The sequence below is a fragment of the Athene cunicularia genome (assembly GCF_003259725.1).
Source record: "Athene cunicularia isolate RWA chromosome 14 unlocalized genomic scaffold, athCun1 chr14_part1, whole genome shotgun sequence".
Lineage (NCBI taxonomy): Eukaryota > Metazoa > Chordata > Aves > Strigiformes > Strigidae > Athene > Athene cunicularia.
In genome coordinates this window covers 2,635,253-2,654,231 of record NW_020799118.1, presented here as the reverse complement: position 1 = coordinate 2,654,231, position 18,979 = coordinate 2,635,253, and the positions used below count along the sequence as shown (strand labels likewise).

The following is an 18,979-nucleotide window of genomic DNA, read 5'->3' as shown; positions in this document are numbered from 1 at the left end:
ATAGGAAAGGGTTTATCTCGGATACCAGGGCTAGTTGGGTTGGGTTTTTTTTTTTTTTTTAACACCTGTGCTTTGGGTTTGGTTTTGTTGTTTTTTGTTGTTTGGTTGGTTGGTTAGTTGTTTGTTTTGTTTTACTTAGGAAGTGGGTATGGGCCGTTTGCTACACTCAAGAATTGCTTCTTTTATAAATCACGAGAAAGGCAAAACATGCTAAACAAGAGCTTTCTCCCACTAGGCATAAAACGATCTAACAGCACTGGTTGCTGAGAGGGATCCTTCAAAACTTCGTAGAGAGTCTTGCTAGGGAGTCTGTTGTGGCGTGCACAGCTTGCTTTTATAGTCGGCACCTCTAATCGTTAAAACTGGGGAAAATAACTTATTTTGTGTTCTTTCTGCCTGTTGGATGTGTGTGCATGTCACCTCTTTTGTAGAGAAGCCTCTGAGCTAAATTTTTGGTTATGTGCCTCTGAATTTAGCTTTTGGGGGGGGGATTTGAAGTTCTTTTCTGACTGTTTTTGCCAGAACTGAGAGCTACTTCTGAGAAACGTTCACAAAACCTTTTGTGGTGCCAGATTTGATTTCTTGGAGAGTCTGAGAAAATTTTAAGACTGCTCTGACATCACCCGCCAGATCATTACTTTTTGTGAGGTTGAGAAGGGGTTTTTTTGAACTGCTGTTCTTAACCTTTACCTTCTGATTATTGTTTTGCAGGTGCATAATATGTTTGGGAAACATTTTGTTTCCTTCTGTTGATCATTAATAATAGAACATAGCAAGTGCCATGAATGTAGCTGAGAGGGCTTGCACTTTCACAAATGAAGCTTAGAATCTTGTTAAATCTGAAGAGGCATAACTAACATGTAGTAAGGAATTTTTTTTTAAGTATGCATATATGAAGACTTTGTGTGTTTACAGAAGAAAATTGTGTGCACCAGAGAAAATGCAGGGAAGATGTGACTGTTCTCTGGCAATGGGTATATTTTCACATGCTATGTGGGGGTGTAAAAGAAGAGAAAACACATTTCTTGTGAGTGGCCCTTTGCAGGGGCAGAGCTGAAGCTGGAGCTCATCCCACAGGCCTGTGTGTGTTGTGACATCCACACGTGACGTGACTAACCTCGTGGTTGTGCTGCCTCGCTGTCCCCCATGTCCTGCACACCTGCGTCTGGCTGCAGCCACCCTCTCTGCTGCCCTGAGCTTCTGTCACCAGCATCATCCCCTCCTTTACACGCATGCATGTAGGCACAGAAATATTTGCATACAAGTGATTTGAAAGTAGCCAGATAAGGCCAGGTAATGCTGACTTCTGTCTTCTCTTATGATTGTTATTTTTTTGGTAGAATGGTGTACTTTTGGTGAATCCAGTCTTTATATACACTTGAAGAGCTAAACACACCATGAGTATGAGTATCTACTGCTAGTACAGCCCCCTTACAGCAAACTGCCAGACCGTGCTGGTATTACACTATGTGAAATGTGGTTCTTTGGATGAAATATGGTCTGGGGGGTTATTTCTGGGTGATGGGACCAGCAGAACGGGTTGTTCTTGGTGCTAAGCCTGGCAAGTGGCAGAAGTACAGAAATCCTTCCCCTGCTTCCATTTCACAGTAGGTGGGTTGTGGGGTGCAGAAGCACCTGGTTGTATCTAGGGTGGCTTCAGGTTGAAAGCTGTTGCTGACTTCACCTTTTTATCTATTTTTGACTCCTGTTTCTATCAAGAACTGGTTTTGGATCACTGCCCATGGGGTAGACTTGGCAGGGATGGGAACTGCTTGAAACTTGGAAGAAGACTGTTTAGGATCATCCTGAACAAAATGTAATGAGATTGTAACTGTTCAAGTCTATGCTGATAAATATTGTAGATGTTGGTGGTGAGAGCTGATGGTTAATCTGCCCCTCATCTGAAAGGTTTCTAACAGAGACTAAGGAGAGAAATTGAGTTTGAAAAATGAAAAACCCATCAACTTCCACCTTGGAGCAGGGGAGGGGAGCGAGTCCCTGGCAGTGGGGATGACATCCCTTCCCTGAGGTGGGGAGCTGCCTTCTCCTGGGGGCTGGCAGGCAATGGGGCTGGGAACAGTACTTGCACAGCAATCCTTGAGGAGGAAAAGGAGTGAAATGGCATATTTGGGTCTTTTTCTGCACAACAGGTTTTTTTTTTTAAAAAAACCCCTCAAATCCTGCTTTTTGCAACAGGTTAATGTGGAGAACCAAATAAAAAGAAACAGCTGCAATGTTGTATAGAGAAATGAGTGATGCAGAGCGGTGATCTGGGTTTGCGTGATGTAGTTCAGATAAAATGAGAAGGAGAAAGCTTTCATCTGACTAACTGCTTTCTCTTTTCTCTCAGGGCAGTGTAAAGACGGTTGTTTTGATTCTTTCCGTCTGATACTGCCTTTTCCTTGCGTCTGAGGCAGCCCCTGGACACATCACTAATCTTCGTCTCCTCTGCCTCCCGCACCCATCTCCCACCGTGTCCGTCCCACGGTCTCAGAGGGCTGGGGGGGCCGCTCACTCAGCGCCCGCGTGAGGCAGTCACTGCTCTCTGCCCTTTCAGTTCTGTAATTTTGTTCCTCTGAGCCAACCTCTGTTAGCTAGGTAGCAGTTTCAGGTTTTTTCTCTGTGCCTGTTCTTTTTTGTGACATGGGTGTGGATGTAGCTTTATGTGGTACAGCTGATGCTCTCGGGAAGAGCACGGGAGGAGGCAGCGAGTGGTGTCTGTGCAGCTCCCGCACACAGTGCTGCACGCAGGGCGTGGAACTCACCCTGCTGCTGCATTGCTTCTTGCACAGTCTCCCCTTTCTGCAAATAAACAGCTGCCTCTTGGTTTTTGTAAACAGGCACGGTGGAGATCACTGTGGAGGAAGGCTTTGCTTTTTTTTTTTTTTCCCCCTCAGCTTGGTTACTAAGAAAAAAACCCCAAGCCATTAAGCAACGGAAGATGCAGAGATGGGAAGCACTCTATCATGAGGTGGCACCTCAGAGCACCTTCCCCGCCTCGGTGGCAGCTGTGAGGCACGTCTGGGAGAGGAACCAAACCAACACTTTCTTTGTCTCTGCGTGGTGCAGAAAGACACTGACTTAGCTTTCATTTCTGTCATTTTGGGGGCACGTGGAGTACATTAAATTGGTGCTTCTGTTGTTTGCTCTCCCCCAGGGAAGCTGTAAAATACCATGCAAGTCCTATCTTCTCAGGCTTGGCTGTAGAGCTTACGGGTAAATGGGGTGTGGGTTCTGCCCTGGGAGCCTGACCTCGTGCTAATGGACAGGGCTTCAACTGCCTGCAAACCCCCCTCCCACTTCCCTTAAGTCAGGTTTCATTTGTGTGGTTCCTCTGATGCTACAGTCTTACTGATTTCAGAGGTTTACTGGTTCTTTGTTTGCCATTGGTTTGAGGCTGTTGCACAGCTGCTTTTTTCATTGGGTCGATTTAAAATATAGATAAATGAAGTAACCTAAGAAATCCTTTTTAGATAACGATTATCTTGGGGGTAATGACACTCACATTAAGAGGTTGCTGAATTATTAATGTAATTTGGAAACTGAATAGAAGTCTAAAGGAAACGAACATTAAATTTTTGACCTGTTATCTGTGGTGTGTGTTAGGCTCTGGAGGTTAATCTAGCACTTGCCTTGAATTCAGCGTTTTTCCAGGGAGGAGCTGGAGATAGGGTGAAGGTCTCGACAGATGTTTAAATACCAGGGTGTTTCAAGGACAGCAAATGTGAATTTAGCCTTTGGGTTCTTGCTGAGCTGGTTGGGCAGTAATTCTGTTTGGTGCCTTGTGACCACACATTTCACCTAGCAACAGGGTCTGGGAAGTTAAACTTGGGGTTGAGCTGCAGCTTCCCTTTGAAAGGTGATCAGATAGTGGGGGGATAAAGGCATAGAGAAAACAAACTAACCTGCAGTTAAATCCCTGGGTGGTTTTCCACTGCGAACATCACTGCTGGGAAAGGCTCTGTTACAGTTTTCTGGAAAAAGCAAGTAAGCCTGTGTGCACCATGTTGCACGACCGTGTTCCTTACCCTGATGGCTCCGTGCCTGATCTGATCACAGACCGCTTTGTGCGGAACGAAGGAAAACAGAGAACCTTGACCTGGTAGTTTCTCTTGAATATTAAACCACGCTGGTCCTTTGCCATGCCTCATGAGCAGCATATGACTTTGGAAGTGGCAGAGCATTAAGAGCTAAGGCTGATCCCAAGAAGGAAAGCAAAGTACATGTTGGTGCTACTTTGAGTGGGAGCTTGTGAGCTAATGCGCTGGGGCCTGCCGTGAAAGCAGGGTGGGCAGCCAGGCTGCATTGAGTGTTGATGGTGCTGCAGCCATGAGACACCACTGAGCTTCAGGAGCCTGTAGCAGTGGGTCTCTGTCTTGCTCAGCTGTGTGTAACATGCTGCGTGTCACATCAGCAGTGGTGTATTTGTCCCGTGGTGGAGGACAGGCTGCCAGTTGGCGTGAAGACACAGCTGCCTGTTGCAATTGCAGTGTTTTGATGACTAACTGTAAGAAAAAAGAATAATTCTGAGAATCAGAGTGTGAGCCTCTGCTTCCAAAAGGCTGTTTATGCAGTTGACTGTTGGGATAAGGAGTAAGGAGGTTTGTAGTCAACCCATCATTTGATGTTCCCCTTGCCTTCCCAAGGGCTGGTTCTGGGCAGGGTGGGAAGGATGGTGTACCTCTGCCGCGGGGAGTCACACTGCTTTCCTTCAGGCACAACTCTGTATCTTAAAACTTTTCCAGGAGCAATGCTTTTCCCCAGCTTTCCCATTCTTTGCTGTTTGCTATTTAAGAGACTGTCCAGACAAAGAGTTGTCTCTGTCCAGGAAATAAACATTTGATCTTGCCTGTCCAGTTGGGGAGGAATTTTCTTTTTATATTAGTACTCATTTAATGTTTGGTTTGTTTGCACTGTGCAGCCAGTCAGGTTGGCCAAGGCACTCTAGTGATTTAAACTCTACTGTTTTATGAGCTCCTTCCTTCTCAGTGATTATTGTTTGGTGGCTTTCTTTCCATGATATGGTTTCAAGAAGGCTGGTCAAAGGCATTTGCTTGTTTTCAGTTATGTCAGTTACTTGATTAAATCATGGGCACTATTGCAACTTCTTGACAATTACTTAAAAGGGTAAATGGAACTGCCAACCTAAAAGAATTTACTGTTTACAAAATTTACACCTCTTACTGCATTGTAAATAAATGATTCAGATCTTTTCACCCAGCTCAGCAAGGCAGTGCCTGTCTGTGCGGTGGCATGTCCAGACCAGGAGCTCTCCTGACAGCAGCCAGAAAGGCAGAATTTACTTGGCTGTGTAGACTGTGACTCTTATTTCCTCCAATATCTAGAGAAAATCTAGCAATGGGGGATTATGAAATGTGATGATAGCCTTTTCATAGTGCCTCTGTGTCAGAGGCTGGTGGAAGGAGTTGATGTAGTGTGTTTTTCATTTTGCAGGTAGGGGAGAGAGTAAACAGAGTGAGTGTTTGTGCTCACTTTCTGCTTTATGGTGGTATGGAAAGTGTGTCTGAAAAGTGATCTTACACAAGTCTCAGTTTCTGAATAAACATGTGCTTTGTTTCCATGCAGGGAGGCTGCTTTTCCCTTTCCCAGGAACTCTGGCAGAGTCTTAAAAATTATTCTCACTGATGTTTAGAACACAGGTTCCAGAGGAGAAAATGTATCTTTATATGTATATATATCTGTGCAACTCCACTGCCTTCTGATGCGTTATTTTTTAAAATTTTATTTTTACTTTTCCTTAGTACCAGGTTTAGGCAAGAAAGGCCTCTCTCCCTGAGAGGTACTGCAGTGTCTTTTACCCACAGTAGCAGCGACTTCAGGAAGGAAATTCACTGCTGGAACTGGGCCAGGCTGAATCTGGCAGAGCTGCTGCTCAGGCACTGCCGGCAGCATCCCGAGGTCACGATGTCAACATACTGCTGCCTGCACTGTCAGTTTTTCACACGCTGACCTTTCCCACCCTTCCATCCCTCAGGCTTTTCATGTAGACAAACCTCTCCTGAAAATCCTCCCAGAATGATAAAATAAGAAACAAAGGTAGTGTAGAGCTGCCTTGGTGTTTATCACAGCCCCATGGGGAGGAATGTGTTTTTGCTAGGCGGCTATAATTGGGGCCTGGGATCCTAACTGAACGTGTTTTTAAACATTTTAGTGTGGCTGGATTGCAGTGCTGCCTCTTGTGTGGCACCAGATCCTGAGGATGGCTCGCTCGCTCTCTCTGGAGCCCCACTGATGTGGAGCCATGCAGCCTGGGATCTCCTGGCCACCAACACCAGGGTGAACCCACCAGACGTGCACGTACCTGGCTTCCCAGTGCCATGACATGACTTGTTCCAGACTTATGGCTTGCTCCTGAGGCAGGGAGACATGCAAGCTTACCTGAGGCTTCTTAGGCATGTGACACCAGGTTTCATACAAAACTTTGGTCTAGATAAAAGTAACAAAGGCACTGTTACACATTTCCCTGTCTTTTTCTTGCTGATCTTGAATCTCTCTTGGATGTGGGTCAGTCCCAGCTTTGTGTCACTCCTGCACAGGCCCTTTGTGTATTTTGTTAAATCCTCTTGGGAAGGACTGCATCCCAGTGCTTGGGGCTGCTGTAGGAAAGAGGACCCCAGCAGCCCTTTCCTCCTGGCTGCAAGTGTGACTCCTGCCTGCTTTTGGCAGGAGAAGCTCTGGGTCCCAGCTCAAAGGGCAGGGTGTTGGGCTGTGAATCTTGCACATGAAAACGCTTCCCTGGAGAGCCCTGATGTATGTCCATCCTTGGAGTGTCCCATGGTGTGTATGCAGGGCTTGTTCCCAGCTGGGCTCCTTGCCCTGTGTACTTTGGGTGTGTGTGGCAGGCAGAAGCCCAGCTTGCTTTTGGGTTTCATCCGTCCCTGCCAAGACTGCCAGCTGGCTGTTGGTGCCCCCCGCTCCCCCTCCCTGCTTGCCAGCTCCCAGCCCTCAGTACATATGGTTTTCTAGGTTTGGCTGTTTTCTTAGCTCCTTCCACCAGGCTTGGTACAGGAGCCCTGGCACTAGCAGGGAGGTCTGGTTACCCCACTGTGCTGCTGGTGTGTGGCTACTTGCAATGGGAGGCTGCTGTCAGCTCCCTGTGAGCAAATCTGAAAAATGTTAACTCCTTAAGGTCATGTAGCCGTTAGGACATGACCTAACAGGTAAATTGAATCAAAATAGTCTTTTATCAGGGACTTGCCACCATTGCTGTGTGCAGTGTTTACTCTGCTTGTGTGTCCCATTCCCTCTGGGCTTGCAATTGAAGTAGATACAGCTCTTTGGGGTAGTGACTGCACTAATAAAGTGCTTAGTACAAGTTTCTATTAAACAAGTGCTTCTATATTGATTTTTAGTTTATACCTGAAGAACATACATGCCTCAAGATTCATCTGCTGTTATTCAGCTGTGTTGATTTTTACTTTCCCTGAAAAGCTTGCGTTGCCTCTTCCTTTGCTTTGGCCTGTGTTTGCTTTTGAACATTAACACATAGACATAAATAACAGCAACAGCATCTGGGATTCTGGACAGCTCTGTCCTGTTCTGTATACTTCCAGCACATCACTGGAGCCATGGCTCTCGAAATCACAGCGTGGTAAATAGTTTTGTTGATGTGTAAGTGGGCACGAAATCCAGGCTCGCACATGTGCCCGTGCTGGCGCTGCAGTTTTGCAGGCAGTAAAACACAATATGACTCCTTTTGCCATTTAACTGGCTCTGAACACAGAGAGTGGATGTGCTGAGCAAGAAAGACTAGTTTGTGCACACATGGTAATCGGGGAAAAGCAATTAAACTCCCTGTAGGTCAATTTTCTCATTAGTTGGCTAAGAACAATGCATTGCCCACAGTAGACTTGCTGGACTATTGTGCTGTAAGCCATTTTTGGAGAGTAAAAAGAACTTTTTTCCTAAAAGTCTAAAGCTTATTATCAGTGATGTTTTCCAGACTGTCACACAAGAGGACGTGATGGAGGATTTGTATAATGTGTAGTTTCCAAAGGGCTCAGAGTGTTCACTGGTGTGGCTGCTGTCCCCGGAGCAGTTCTGGAGGCTGTGAGCCGTGGGAGTGTGCTTTGGCTCTGTTACCACTATTCATGCAGTCACGGATTTGATTACACCATATAGGGACGACCTGTTTGTCAGTGCAGTAGACCACACAGATCCATCTAAAGCTGCAGCTCGCAGTGGGGTTAGTTGTGCTGCCAGGACTGCGCTGAGGAGAGCTCTAACGAGACGTAAGGTAAAATGGCAGCATTTTCTATTTTGCAAGTAGTTTAGTTGTGTGTGCTTGCTTATGTATTCTGTTTTGCAAGTGGTTCGGTTGTGCAAGGGAATATAGATTTGTGCAATATGTGTATTTATGTGGTGCTTGTCCTATAGACTAGTTAAACAGATTAAGAGGATTTCAGTTTGAGTCAAGGACTAACCATTAATTTTATAGTGTTGATGAAGCACTTGCCTCCCAGTGGAGCATGAGTATGACTTTTGCTTGTGAGCAGCATTCACAGATGCTGAGCATGAAGAATCTTTGCCTCAATCTCCTTTTCACCAAAACCAGAATGGGATTTCTTGCAGAGAGTTTTTTTTGGTCTCAGGACAGGCACCCTGGCAGTGGGTGTGCTGCACTCTGCTTGCTGAGACATCAGCCTGGGGAAGGGCAGGTGCTGGGACGGGCTCAGCAGTAACAATCCAGACGCAGGCTGAGGAGGCACAACACACTTCCCAGTGGCAGAGGAAGGTGAGGCAGCGTTACCTCCCTCTCTTAAGCTGGTTTGCAGAAGTCTTTTCAGGTCTGGTTCCTCTCCAGTGGTGTGATCCAGACTGGAGTGAGGCTGACCCTGGCTTTGAGCAGGGAACCAAGGCTGGCTATCGTCAGCCTGATGAACCTCTGCAGCTCAGTCAGGGTTTTGTATGCAAAGTACAGACACAGCTGGTCCTCACTGCGCTGCTACAAAGGAGGTTGTTATCTTTGCTTTAGAGCTGAGGAAATGAGGACACTGAAGGGAAGGTCTCAGGGTCACAAGCACAAGCCTGTGTACAGCATGGTGAGATGTACTGTAAATTGGGTTGAGAAATATAGTGGAGAGAAGGAAAACAGAAATGCAGTTGTTAAATGGGCCAGTGATCTATAAGCATATATATATATATACACACACACCTTCTCCATTAAAATTTAGGCCTGTCAACCCATCTCCTGTCTTTTAAGTGTGTGTGTGCGTGTGTGTGTAAAACTAATCTCTTTTATTTGATTTTAATGGAACATGCATTTCTGTACCTCTTGAGTGCTCTGTCAGCACAGGCTGAATATGTTTGATCAAGCTGCCTTTGGAGTAATGAAGCCTGTTGTTAACCTTTTTATGCAGGTGGAATGTAGTTTTAAAACTTTGCTGTGGTAGAAAAACCTATTTGTGGGTGCAGCTGCTTGTGTAGGGAAGAAGTTGTGCCGCTGAAGCCTGAGAAGTCTGTGGGACAGGATAGAACAGGAGGAAGCTTTAATAGAAATCAAAAGCATTTCTTTGTTCCTCAACAGAAAGTGAGCCTTTTCTTCACTGTTGTGTCAGATACAGAGGATTTTCTGTTTACTAAAGTATTTCAGTAAATTGTATATCTGTCGGTCGTTGATATTGATGCAGATTCCTAATGACATCGCAATCACAAACCTTTTGTTTAATTGATTTCTGAGAGATCTAATTGAAATATACTTGGGTTATTAGACTAGGATGTTTAAAAATATGCATAGGTGTCAGAGACTGGGAGATGGCCTGTGTTTTGGGATAGCCAGAAAATAGAGCTGAGCCTGGCAAAAAGGAGTCTGGGGTCTGTGGGTGCCTCATGATGCTGGTGTAAGGATTAAGTTATTTGTGAGTGGTTTCTGACTCTGCACCCTGCCACCTGCATCTTGCTCTAATGCTGGCAGATGAAATATCCTCAGAGGATTATTTTTTCCTTTGCCAATACTTGTATGCCTCATAAATTTCCATGGTTATAGATCTCCGTAATGTGAACTGTTTTTCTTTATTGAAAATGTTGATTAGGGAGGAAACACAGGGAACTAATTGTTCTGAGTAACACTTGAGCCACATAAATATTTCAGGGGATTTCAGTAGCCTTAAAAGGCTCAAAGTTGCACATGAACAAACTTACCCATAATTGTGGCTGAAGTTTTGTGATGTGAGAGGAGACTGAAAAAGGGAGAACTTCTCAAAAGTGCCTAGGGATTTACATATGTATAACTGCTCTTTATAATAGTATGACCCTGTATAAGCCCATTTGCCTTGTAGATGAGCCCTAAGATGCTTAGACCCAAAACACATGAAATATTTCTCATGTTTTGGTATAAATATTTTCTGCCAAAATGAAATAAATCCTGGAATAAATTCACATGGGATGTGCCAGCATGGAAATAATGGCAGAGGGAGAGCTTCAGACTTGCAAAAGCACTGAAGGAAGAGCTGAGTTGCAGAGCTTGAGAGCAAGTGCTGGAAGGGACAGTTTGTTCCCTGTTCAGTGCTTGATCTGGGAAATAACGTAAGTTTACTGTGATTGAGTGTGTTTAGCAAGAATAGGATGTGATGTATTAAATGTTGCCTCTGCTATCCAAGAAGAGAGTTCCCAGCCTTGGCTAATGGAGGCGTGATGAAGGAACAGGGAGTGATCAGAAACAACAGGGTCTGTGGACTGGTAGCTCGTGCAGAAAGCAGTTTGGAGACTGAAAGCACGGCAAGATGCTGGGCGTCACACCCCAGGCCTGTGCTGGCTCAGCGCAGTGACCTTGCTGGTCCTGGAGTGATGATTCATGATCTGCCTGGAGCCGTGCCTGGGGCTGGCTCCGCTCTGGGCCATTACTGCCCAGCGGCCCGGGGATGGCTGTAACAGCCCGTCCCCACCGTGTCTGGTTGGTGAGAGGCTGCCGTGTCCTGCCCGGGTACAGGCAGGCAGTGCAGGGGCTGCTGTGCAGCTCTGTCCCCGGACTTAACATCAGGCATGGTGCTCTGTAACCTGTGGATTTGCACGCGCAAGGAATTGAAGCTGCATGCACAATCTTTAGACTTACTGTGGGCTTACATTTCAGGTAAGGTTTCATCTCTATTAGAGAGTGTGTCTTGCTGTTGGAGGGGCCGTGGTTGCCCCAGGGGAGTGGGGCACAGGCCAGGCCAACGCTGCAGCCCGCAGCTCTGATGCAGAGCACAGCTCCATCCCTTCCAGCCTTTAGCCTTGGCAGTGCTGTGGGCCCGCTCCTCACAGCACCACGGACCTTTCCCCCACTGCTAAGGCAGGGTTTCTCGGGGCCACTACAACAGCACGTCACCCTCACTGTTTCCGTGCCCTTCTCATACTGTTCTCATGGCCCTGTGCCTGCAGCCGTGATAGTGTGGGCACGGTGGGTGCTCGTGAGAATCCCCCCTTGTCCTGCTGCCCCTGTCATGTGGATGTTTTGGGTTGTACCAGAGAGAACCAGAGCAGAGTGAACAGCACTGTGGGTGATGGTCATTTAAATAATTGATGTCATTAGCCAATAATATATCTGCACTTAAGTCACTGGGCAACGGTTGGACCTGATTAGATGTGCTAATTATCACCATCATCTTCAACCATCATCTTCATCTTTGCTTGGGAAGAGCTCCCAGAGGATACTTGCCTGGGACCTGTCATTGCTTGTCCAGGCTCACTGTGAGCTGGGGAGAGTTTTCCATCTCTTTTATTCTGTTCTTTAAACAAAACGAGTTAGATAAGTGAGATTTTTGTAAGCAGGTGGAAGTCTTGGACTTTTGCTGCGAGAGGGTGTGAGGGGAGGTGTGCTGGTCTCGGGATAGCTCTGTGCTGTTCCCAGCTCAGCAGCTGCTGCCCACCAGCATCCCAAGGAAGTTACCTTACCTCTGGCTGCTCTTGGGTTCTGCTCCCACTGAAATACTTTTTGACGAGATGGAGGATGAAATACAGTTGTCCTCATATTATTGTGCTCACTCTCTCTTCAGGCAAATCCTAGTGAGTGCTATCACTTGTGCAGCCAACACACTACAGCTGGTTACAGCCACCTGTGGGTGCTTACAAGTGAAGGACCCTGGTTAACTGTCCTGGGCGATTGGGAGCTAGAAGTTTATGCAGCATCAATCATGGCAAATACTGAATCTCTAATGAGACAGGATCTTGATATCCTGTGGTTCATTGAAAATACAAAAGAATCACCTTATATCCTTCAGTATAACCACAAACCAGTTGAAATGTACCTAATCTGATAGGTAAAAATGTAAAAAAAAAAAAGTAAACCTATTGTAAATGTAATCTAAACCTACCTAATGTTCCTTAACCTAAATGCATTTTTTTTTTTAGTGCATCTGGCAGCTTACACAAACAGTGGAAAATACAGGACTGTAAGAAATCCTCACCTTTATCAATATACTGTATAGGCTGCTGCTGACTGAGTTCCCACCCCTCTCTGTGGTCTCTGCTGTGCAGGGCTGTTTGTGCTGCTCGAGCAGCTTTGCTTTCAGACACAGCAGGCTGCTCACTGGAGGAGCAGAGGGACAGCCACAGCGTTTGGGGAAAACGTCTTCACTGCTCAGACTGTGTGGAAATAGCTGTTGCTGTTTAAACTCAAGCCTATTTTAATCCAAATTAATTTGTATGCACAGACAAGCAATAGGAATTTTCCTTGTTGTATTTTCCTTCCCTTATAATTAGGCTTTTACTGGGCATGGGAATGGTTGGACAATGTCCTGGTCTCCATTAGATGCCAAATGGCTACAGTGTGTGGGCACTCCTCTGCAGCCTCCAGGAGCATAATGTTTATACCGTAATCCTTTGTTTTGACACGTCACATGCATGTTGCAACTCCTCTGAGTTTCAGCGTTAATTGAAATACCAGTATTAATTGTGGAAAGTTAGTCATGCAAACTAAGCTGGAAGGGGAAGCTTTTTGAATCAGCTGTGTGGTGGTTGTGTGCGTTTTGTAAGTGTTTGACGCAGGAGGAGTGCTGGGGTGCTCTCTGGCACTGGGATCTTTGTGTACACTGGGGTCTGAGTGCCAAAAAGTGCTTTGGAAAGAAACTACAGGTGGGGACAGTGCTGTGGCCTGGTGCTCGGGTGTCTCAGAGAGCTGCCAGGGAGCTGCTCTAGAAGAACTGGGGGGCACCCTGCTGAGCCAGGCACCCCAGTTCCTCTCCTCCTTCAGGGCAAAGTAAGTGTGGAGCAGAGGGTCCTGTCTTCACTTTCTCAGTAGATGAGAGAAGAGTACATACTGTTGGGAGAGGGCACTTTGGAGCAGTATCAGTGTCTAGTGCTCAGCGTGTGCCATCGAGCCGTGGTTTTTCTCTCGCTGAGAAGAGCTTGTAGCTGTCAGCAGAAGAGCAGGCAAAGCTCAGGGGTTTATCTGCGTGGCTTCCTTAGAGAAGGAAAGAAATGCTGCTGTGTAGAATAAATTTGGAAACCAGGAGATTTAAAAGGGCATCACTTAAAAAGAGTTTTTGATGTTGTTTCTAAATTCAAGGGAAGCCCAGAAAACAAACATTTTTCAGATGTCCACATTCCTCTTAGAGGTTGAATTGGAAGAGCTAACTTCTAGAAAAACCCAGCTGAAAGCAGCTGCTCTCGGGGTACAGAAACCTCTCTCTCCCTTTGAGGAAAGGTCTGGATTTCCAGGCATGTGTGGCCAGTGCTATCCTGTTCACAGACCGTCGTGGTACCTTCTGAAAGCAGCTCCTCCAGACAGCGTCATTTCCAGGCTAAGGAGGCTGGAAAGCTTTTTCTCTGTGCTGGAGCACTGAAGCATGCAGAGCATTTCCTGGGAATGAGCTCTGTGCCTGCTGGAGATCTTACACTGTCTGTTGTGTGAAAAAGAAACTGTTCATAGGCGGAGAAATTTCCTGGAATCTGACACTCTGCCCTGTCCATTTGGACTTTTTTCCAGGCATTTTCTTTAATTAGAAGTGAGGCTAGATTTTTGTGGTAGTGTTGTGCTGGTCAGAATGGGTAACTTCCACAAAACTGCTATTTTTTAGGGTACTTTTAGAGGTATAGGGTAGACTTAAAGAAGAACAGAAAAAGAGTGTATAGATATATAGAGAAATGATGGTACCACTTACATACCCCCAACCTTAATTACTTCAGTAGATTTTTTTTGTGTAGTATTTTATGGAGAATTTCAGAAATTTCTTCTGCGTATATCGCACTCTGTGCTTTGTAGGTCACCTGTTACAGATGACATTTTGGGGTCTCTTTGTGTACACATTGTCCAATTGTTCTGAAAAGAAGTATGGTAAAAGAAGTATATATTTTTTTTTTTTATTTGAAATGTTGAGTTAGTCTATTGTTTCCACGATGCTTCTGTGATTATTTTATTTATATTTCAGTTTGCACACCTACAGTTGAAAAACAAAACAAAAAAAAATCAAGTTGGTTAAAGATAGATGATGCATGTTAAAATATGGCCAGACTTAAGGGTAATGTAAAAGCACATGGTCGGAGTTTCCTAAAAAACCTGAAAATATCACCACCTTGCATCTTGTTACATTCAGTCTGTAAATACAGACAGCAAATGTTTTGCTGGCTCAAGCAGAAGAGGGACTGTTTTGTCCCTCATCTCTGTTGTAGCTGGTATCTCATGCTGCTGGGGTTTTGTAGCTCTGATTTGCTGCTGTGAAGTCCTGGCTGCCTTCACACGAGGCACAGCAAGCGGAATGCTGGTGAGAAGCTCGGGGTGGGATGCTCTGTTCGTGCTGTCTGGGGTTCGTGCGATGCCTTCCTTGCTGTGGGGAGGTGGAGAGTGGTGGCTGGACTGGAGACGTGGGAAAACTAATGGAAACAGTCTGGGAGGTAGTGGGCTCGTGTAAGAAAGTAGGTTTGTCCAGCTAATCACAAAGAGTATTTGTGGCTGCTGAGGAAGGGCTGGTAGGCAGCTGTCTGAGTCCCAAGGGTGATTTTTGATTTGCAGAGGGTCAGTTCAGAATGCAGGATAACGTCTGAAAAGCATCTTTGGAGACTGCCAGTAACTGCGTTTGGAAAGCAAAACCAGTGTGAAGGGGAAGGCTGGGAGGGCTGGGGGTGTGGGGTTTCGGTCTGAGTGTTTGCTGTAGGCTGCCTGCAGAAGCACTGCCCAGGCTCCGGCTGTGCGTACAAGCGGGGACAGAGGTTCTGCTCCTCCAAGCGTGCTGCCAGTGGAAGTGAGTTAATCCCTGTACGAACAACGTCAAGACAGTGACCACACCAGAACAAACTGAAATTGTGAAACTCTGCCTTTGCCTTCAGAAAGGTTCAGACGAAGGGATCTGTTCTGAGAAAGATGAGCGGAGGTTAGGCAGGAGCTGCTCTCATCCCGCTGTGTGCAGTGCCCACGGTAAAACTTGGTAATTCAGTGGCCAGTCCTTTTCATTACCTTTGATTTTTACGATTGTTGGAGAAGCCCAAGAGGCAAACGGATGTGCCGGTGCACTTGCCCGTGCCGTGGTACAACATCCATGCCCATATGGGCTGTTGCTGAGCTGGAGCGTAGCCTCTCCCTGCTCGTTGACATCCCGTCCTCTTCTGAGCTGTGCTCGGCGGGTGTGAAGTCGAGCGTAGCTGCTCCTGGCTGCCTCCAGCTGCGTGCGTTCGTGTGTGAGCTCTCGTCGAGCTCTGATCACGATTTAGGACTTGTGTAATAGAAATTATGAGAGTCAAGGCCATTCATCCACTTTGCCCGTGGGCAGAGAACAAAAAGGGTATTTGTACAGTGAAATGGCACTGAATGTTCTACATCACTGTTTTATTTTATGTTTACGGAGCAGAGGGCACAAAAATAGCCTAAATGGGAACAATAACGTACGTTAGCACACTTCTAGCTCCATTTAGGCTTCCTTATTTGTAACTATTTTTGTGGTTCATCTGTGGTTTAAAGAAAGGAGGGAAAATTCTCCTGCCTCTCTACCCTTGTTTGAGGAAGGGGATGGGCAGTACTTTGTGGTTGGCTCCACTGCATTGCTGTGGATGGGTGAATAGCTCTGCGTTTTGCTTGTCACCTGACAAGCTGGTTTGTGTTTAGATTACACGAGAAAGCGTGTGATTCTGAAAGCTGCATTTTCACTTGTGCAAAGGCCAGACCATGTGTACTGAGTTACTAGGAAAATATTTTATTCGCTCTTATTTTTCCTGTACTATAGTCCTGCTATGTCAAACATGCATCCCTTGAAAGCGAGGCACCCAAAGGAGAGGTCTTTCAAAATCTGAGGAGACTTCCTCAGTACCAGCTGAGTCTCTTTGGAGGAAGTTTGGAAAATGCTGTCCCTTTGGTGTAACCATCTCAGTCTCAGCTGAGCTGTGCCATGGTGCTGATCTGGGCTTTAGCTCATGCATGGCAAACACCATCCGTATTTGAAACACCAACCATAAAGCTGTGGTTTTGTTTTCAGTGGAATTGTTGCTCTTCATAACAATGTGGAAAGCAGCTCAAGCTGGTACATGAGGGAACATAACTATCCACTTTTACCTTCTCAGCACCCTGAGCAATTAAACACAAAAGCTTTTGTTCCCTGGTGACTTCATTCTTAAGAGGCCTTTTTTAATTTTAGTCCTTAGTTTCGGGAAGGAATAATGGGAATTTGTCATTGACAAGAAGGCTGCATCTCTCAAATGTCATGTGAAGGATCCACTCCATAATTCATGGGCTGGGGAGTGTGGGTGTCAAAAGGAGGGTGCATAATGGATATGAGAGATTTCAGTTCAATTAAACTATTGATCTTAAAGGCAGCTTTTCTTGCCTTCTTGCTATTGACCCAGATCACAGCACTTTTTGCTAACTCCAGATACCCAGATAACTGGATATTTGTATGAAATAAGAGTGTGGTGGATTATTGGTTGATTTTTGTACAGCTTGTTCCCTTTCCGATGTGGATGGGGACTTTCACAGTAGTACCAGAGCAGTGCTGATTGAGTTATCTTCTTTTTGTCACTGCTGCACCTGTAGGCCATGCATCCGTGTGTGTAGAAGTGCTGCTGTTTCTAATCAGTCCTCCTTTCTGTGGATTCTGTGAGTTTTGCTTGTTGTGTGCTGAGAAAGGGACCTTCTGCTTCCTCTGTAGGGGTGAATAACAGCAAATCTGACTTGGGCTGCAAGGGGTCTGAACACAAATGTGGACTATTTTACTTCCCAGTTGCTGGAAGATTGTAGCAGGCTCAGATCTACCAAAGGGGACTGCTGGGTCTGCCAGATGTCTACAGGCTGGAGGGGCCACCTCCTTGCAGTCAGCCACCGCCTCCCAGCTTTGTCCGTGTTTCTGTACATGGCAGAGTAAATTAACTGTCTGATTCTGAAGTGAATTAAGGAGGGCTTGCATGATTTTCTTCTTGCAGTCAAGCAGAAGGTGTTACAAACTCTGACAGAGCTGCGCTGGTAGCTGAGCAGCAGCAACGAAGTTAGCATTGGTGACTGCGCCACGAAACTAACCTCCAGCAGTGGAGGTGCAGCCTTTATTTCAGCATTTCTTCTTTTAGTGTTTGTTTCCTGTAACGTGTGTCTGTGTGCAGATGCAGGAGGCTCCTCTGTGCTGTCAGTGGTCAAACCCCATCTGCCTGGGAGCTGCATGGAGCAGCTGGTATTGGGGCTGAGCTCTGCCTCAGGAGCCATTGCCTGTGAGTGAGGCAGGAGTAAGCAAGTAAGTGTTAGTTGTGAAGTAATCTGTTTTCAGTGGAGCTTCCTCAAACATCTTACAAAATCTGTGAGATTTAAAAATAAACTTAAAAATTAACTCGTTGACACAGAGATTTTGGTGCAACTGTGTCCGCGTGTACGTCTGCAGGAAGTGAGTCGTATTCTTACAAAATCATCAGCTGAAGAATTTGTGCCTTCTACGACAGTTCTCATTTTGGGCTAAATCAGATGTCTTCCTCTCTCTAGGCTTTTCTTAGGCATCAGGAATGTCTTCTGAGCCCACTTCATCCGCCTCGCAGCAGACCCCCACCTCTCCATCCTCACCCAGTTCTCTCCATTTGCCTGAAAACCGCAGGGCGAGGGATCGCTCCCCCTCGCCCATGAGAGGGTACCTCATCCCCAGCCCGCTGCCCACTCGACGGACCAGGACATTCTCAGCGTGAGTACTGGGAAACCTCCATTTCACAGTCACAACCAAATGTTTGCCTTTGGGCAGAATGATCAGCCCCTGCCGAGGTGAAGGGAGTTGGGGCGGGGAGGTGGTTGTATCTGAAAGTTGCTTTGGTATTTTACTGTTATCTCTTCTCCAATAAATTCTGATGACACTAGACTTTTAGTCCAAATTGCCTGTAGTTTTTCAATGCTCTGTTTGCATAAAGGCTGTTCAAAGTCCTTTCCATTCTTTAAGTCCAGAGTTTTACACGGAAGGGAAAACACTGAGGTTTTTCAAGACAGAGTTTCTTGTCTGAAGCTTTGCTTCACTTCAGACGCTGGGTTGTGGCTTTCAGGACCAGTTCCTGTTGGTGTTTCTTCATCAGCTCCACCTCCTCTTTTGGCATGACTTCTCTTCTTACTGCCCCTGAAGCACTGGACCAGACCTCACTGGAGTTTTTAGTTCTTTCAGTCCTGACACCTATGCTACCATCAGCTAGGTTACATTTTAGGGATGGTCCATGACCCTGTCACTTTTCAGAGGAATTGTTTCCTTTTCCTGTTCAAGCTTTCTTATCTCTATCTTAAGATTGCTCAAATATACCTGTAAAAGATGTTGATTTTCAAGGTACAAACCCTAATCTACGATTCTCCAAGGTTGTATGAGTTTTTCCATAAAACTGCTGTTTGTATTTGAGGTAGTGATCCTACAGCAGAGCTGTCTTTCCCTGAGCTTTGCTGTGGTGCTGTGCAGGCTCCTGGAAGCCCACCCCTCCCCAAAGGGGACTCCTCCACAGCCTAGGATGGTGTTGCAAGGTTTGGCCATTGCAAGAAATTCCCAGTGCCTGTGATGGGCCTCCCAGTGAGGTGCTGACCTGCAGAAGGCGATGCAGGCTTCTTTGTTAATCT

General features: G+C 46.1%; 1 protein-coding gene across 3 annotated transcripts in view; it reads left to right on the top strand.

Annotated features, from left to right (window-relative positions):
- Nucleotides 1-18,979, top strand: part of CARHSP1 (calcium regulated heat stable protein 1) — a 34,379-nt gene that overhangs the window by 1,860 nt on the left and 13,540 nt on the right. Inside the window, exons 1-2 of one of the 3 annotated variants that reach the window (XM_026859050.1) lie at nt 7,999-8,257; nt 17,885-18,077. In XM_026859050.1, coding sequence (XP_026714851.1) covers nt 17,905-18,077 — 173 coding nt within the window. In that variant the 5' untranslated portion in view covers nt 7,999-8,257; nt 17,885-17,904. Of the gene's footprint in view, nt 1-7,998; nt 8,258-17,618; nt 17,643-17,884; nt 18,078-18,979 lie in introns of those variants that run through there. The other 2 variants (XM_026859052.1, XM_026859051.1) reach the window with 2 other exon arrangements.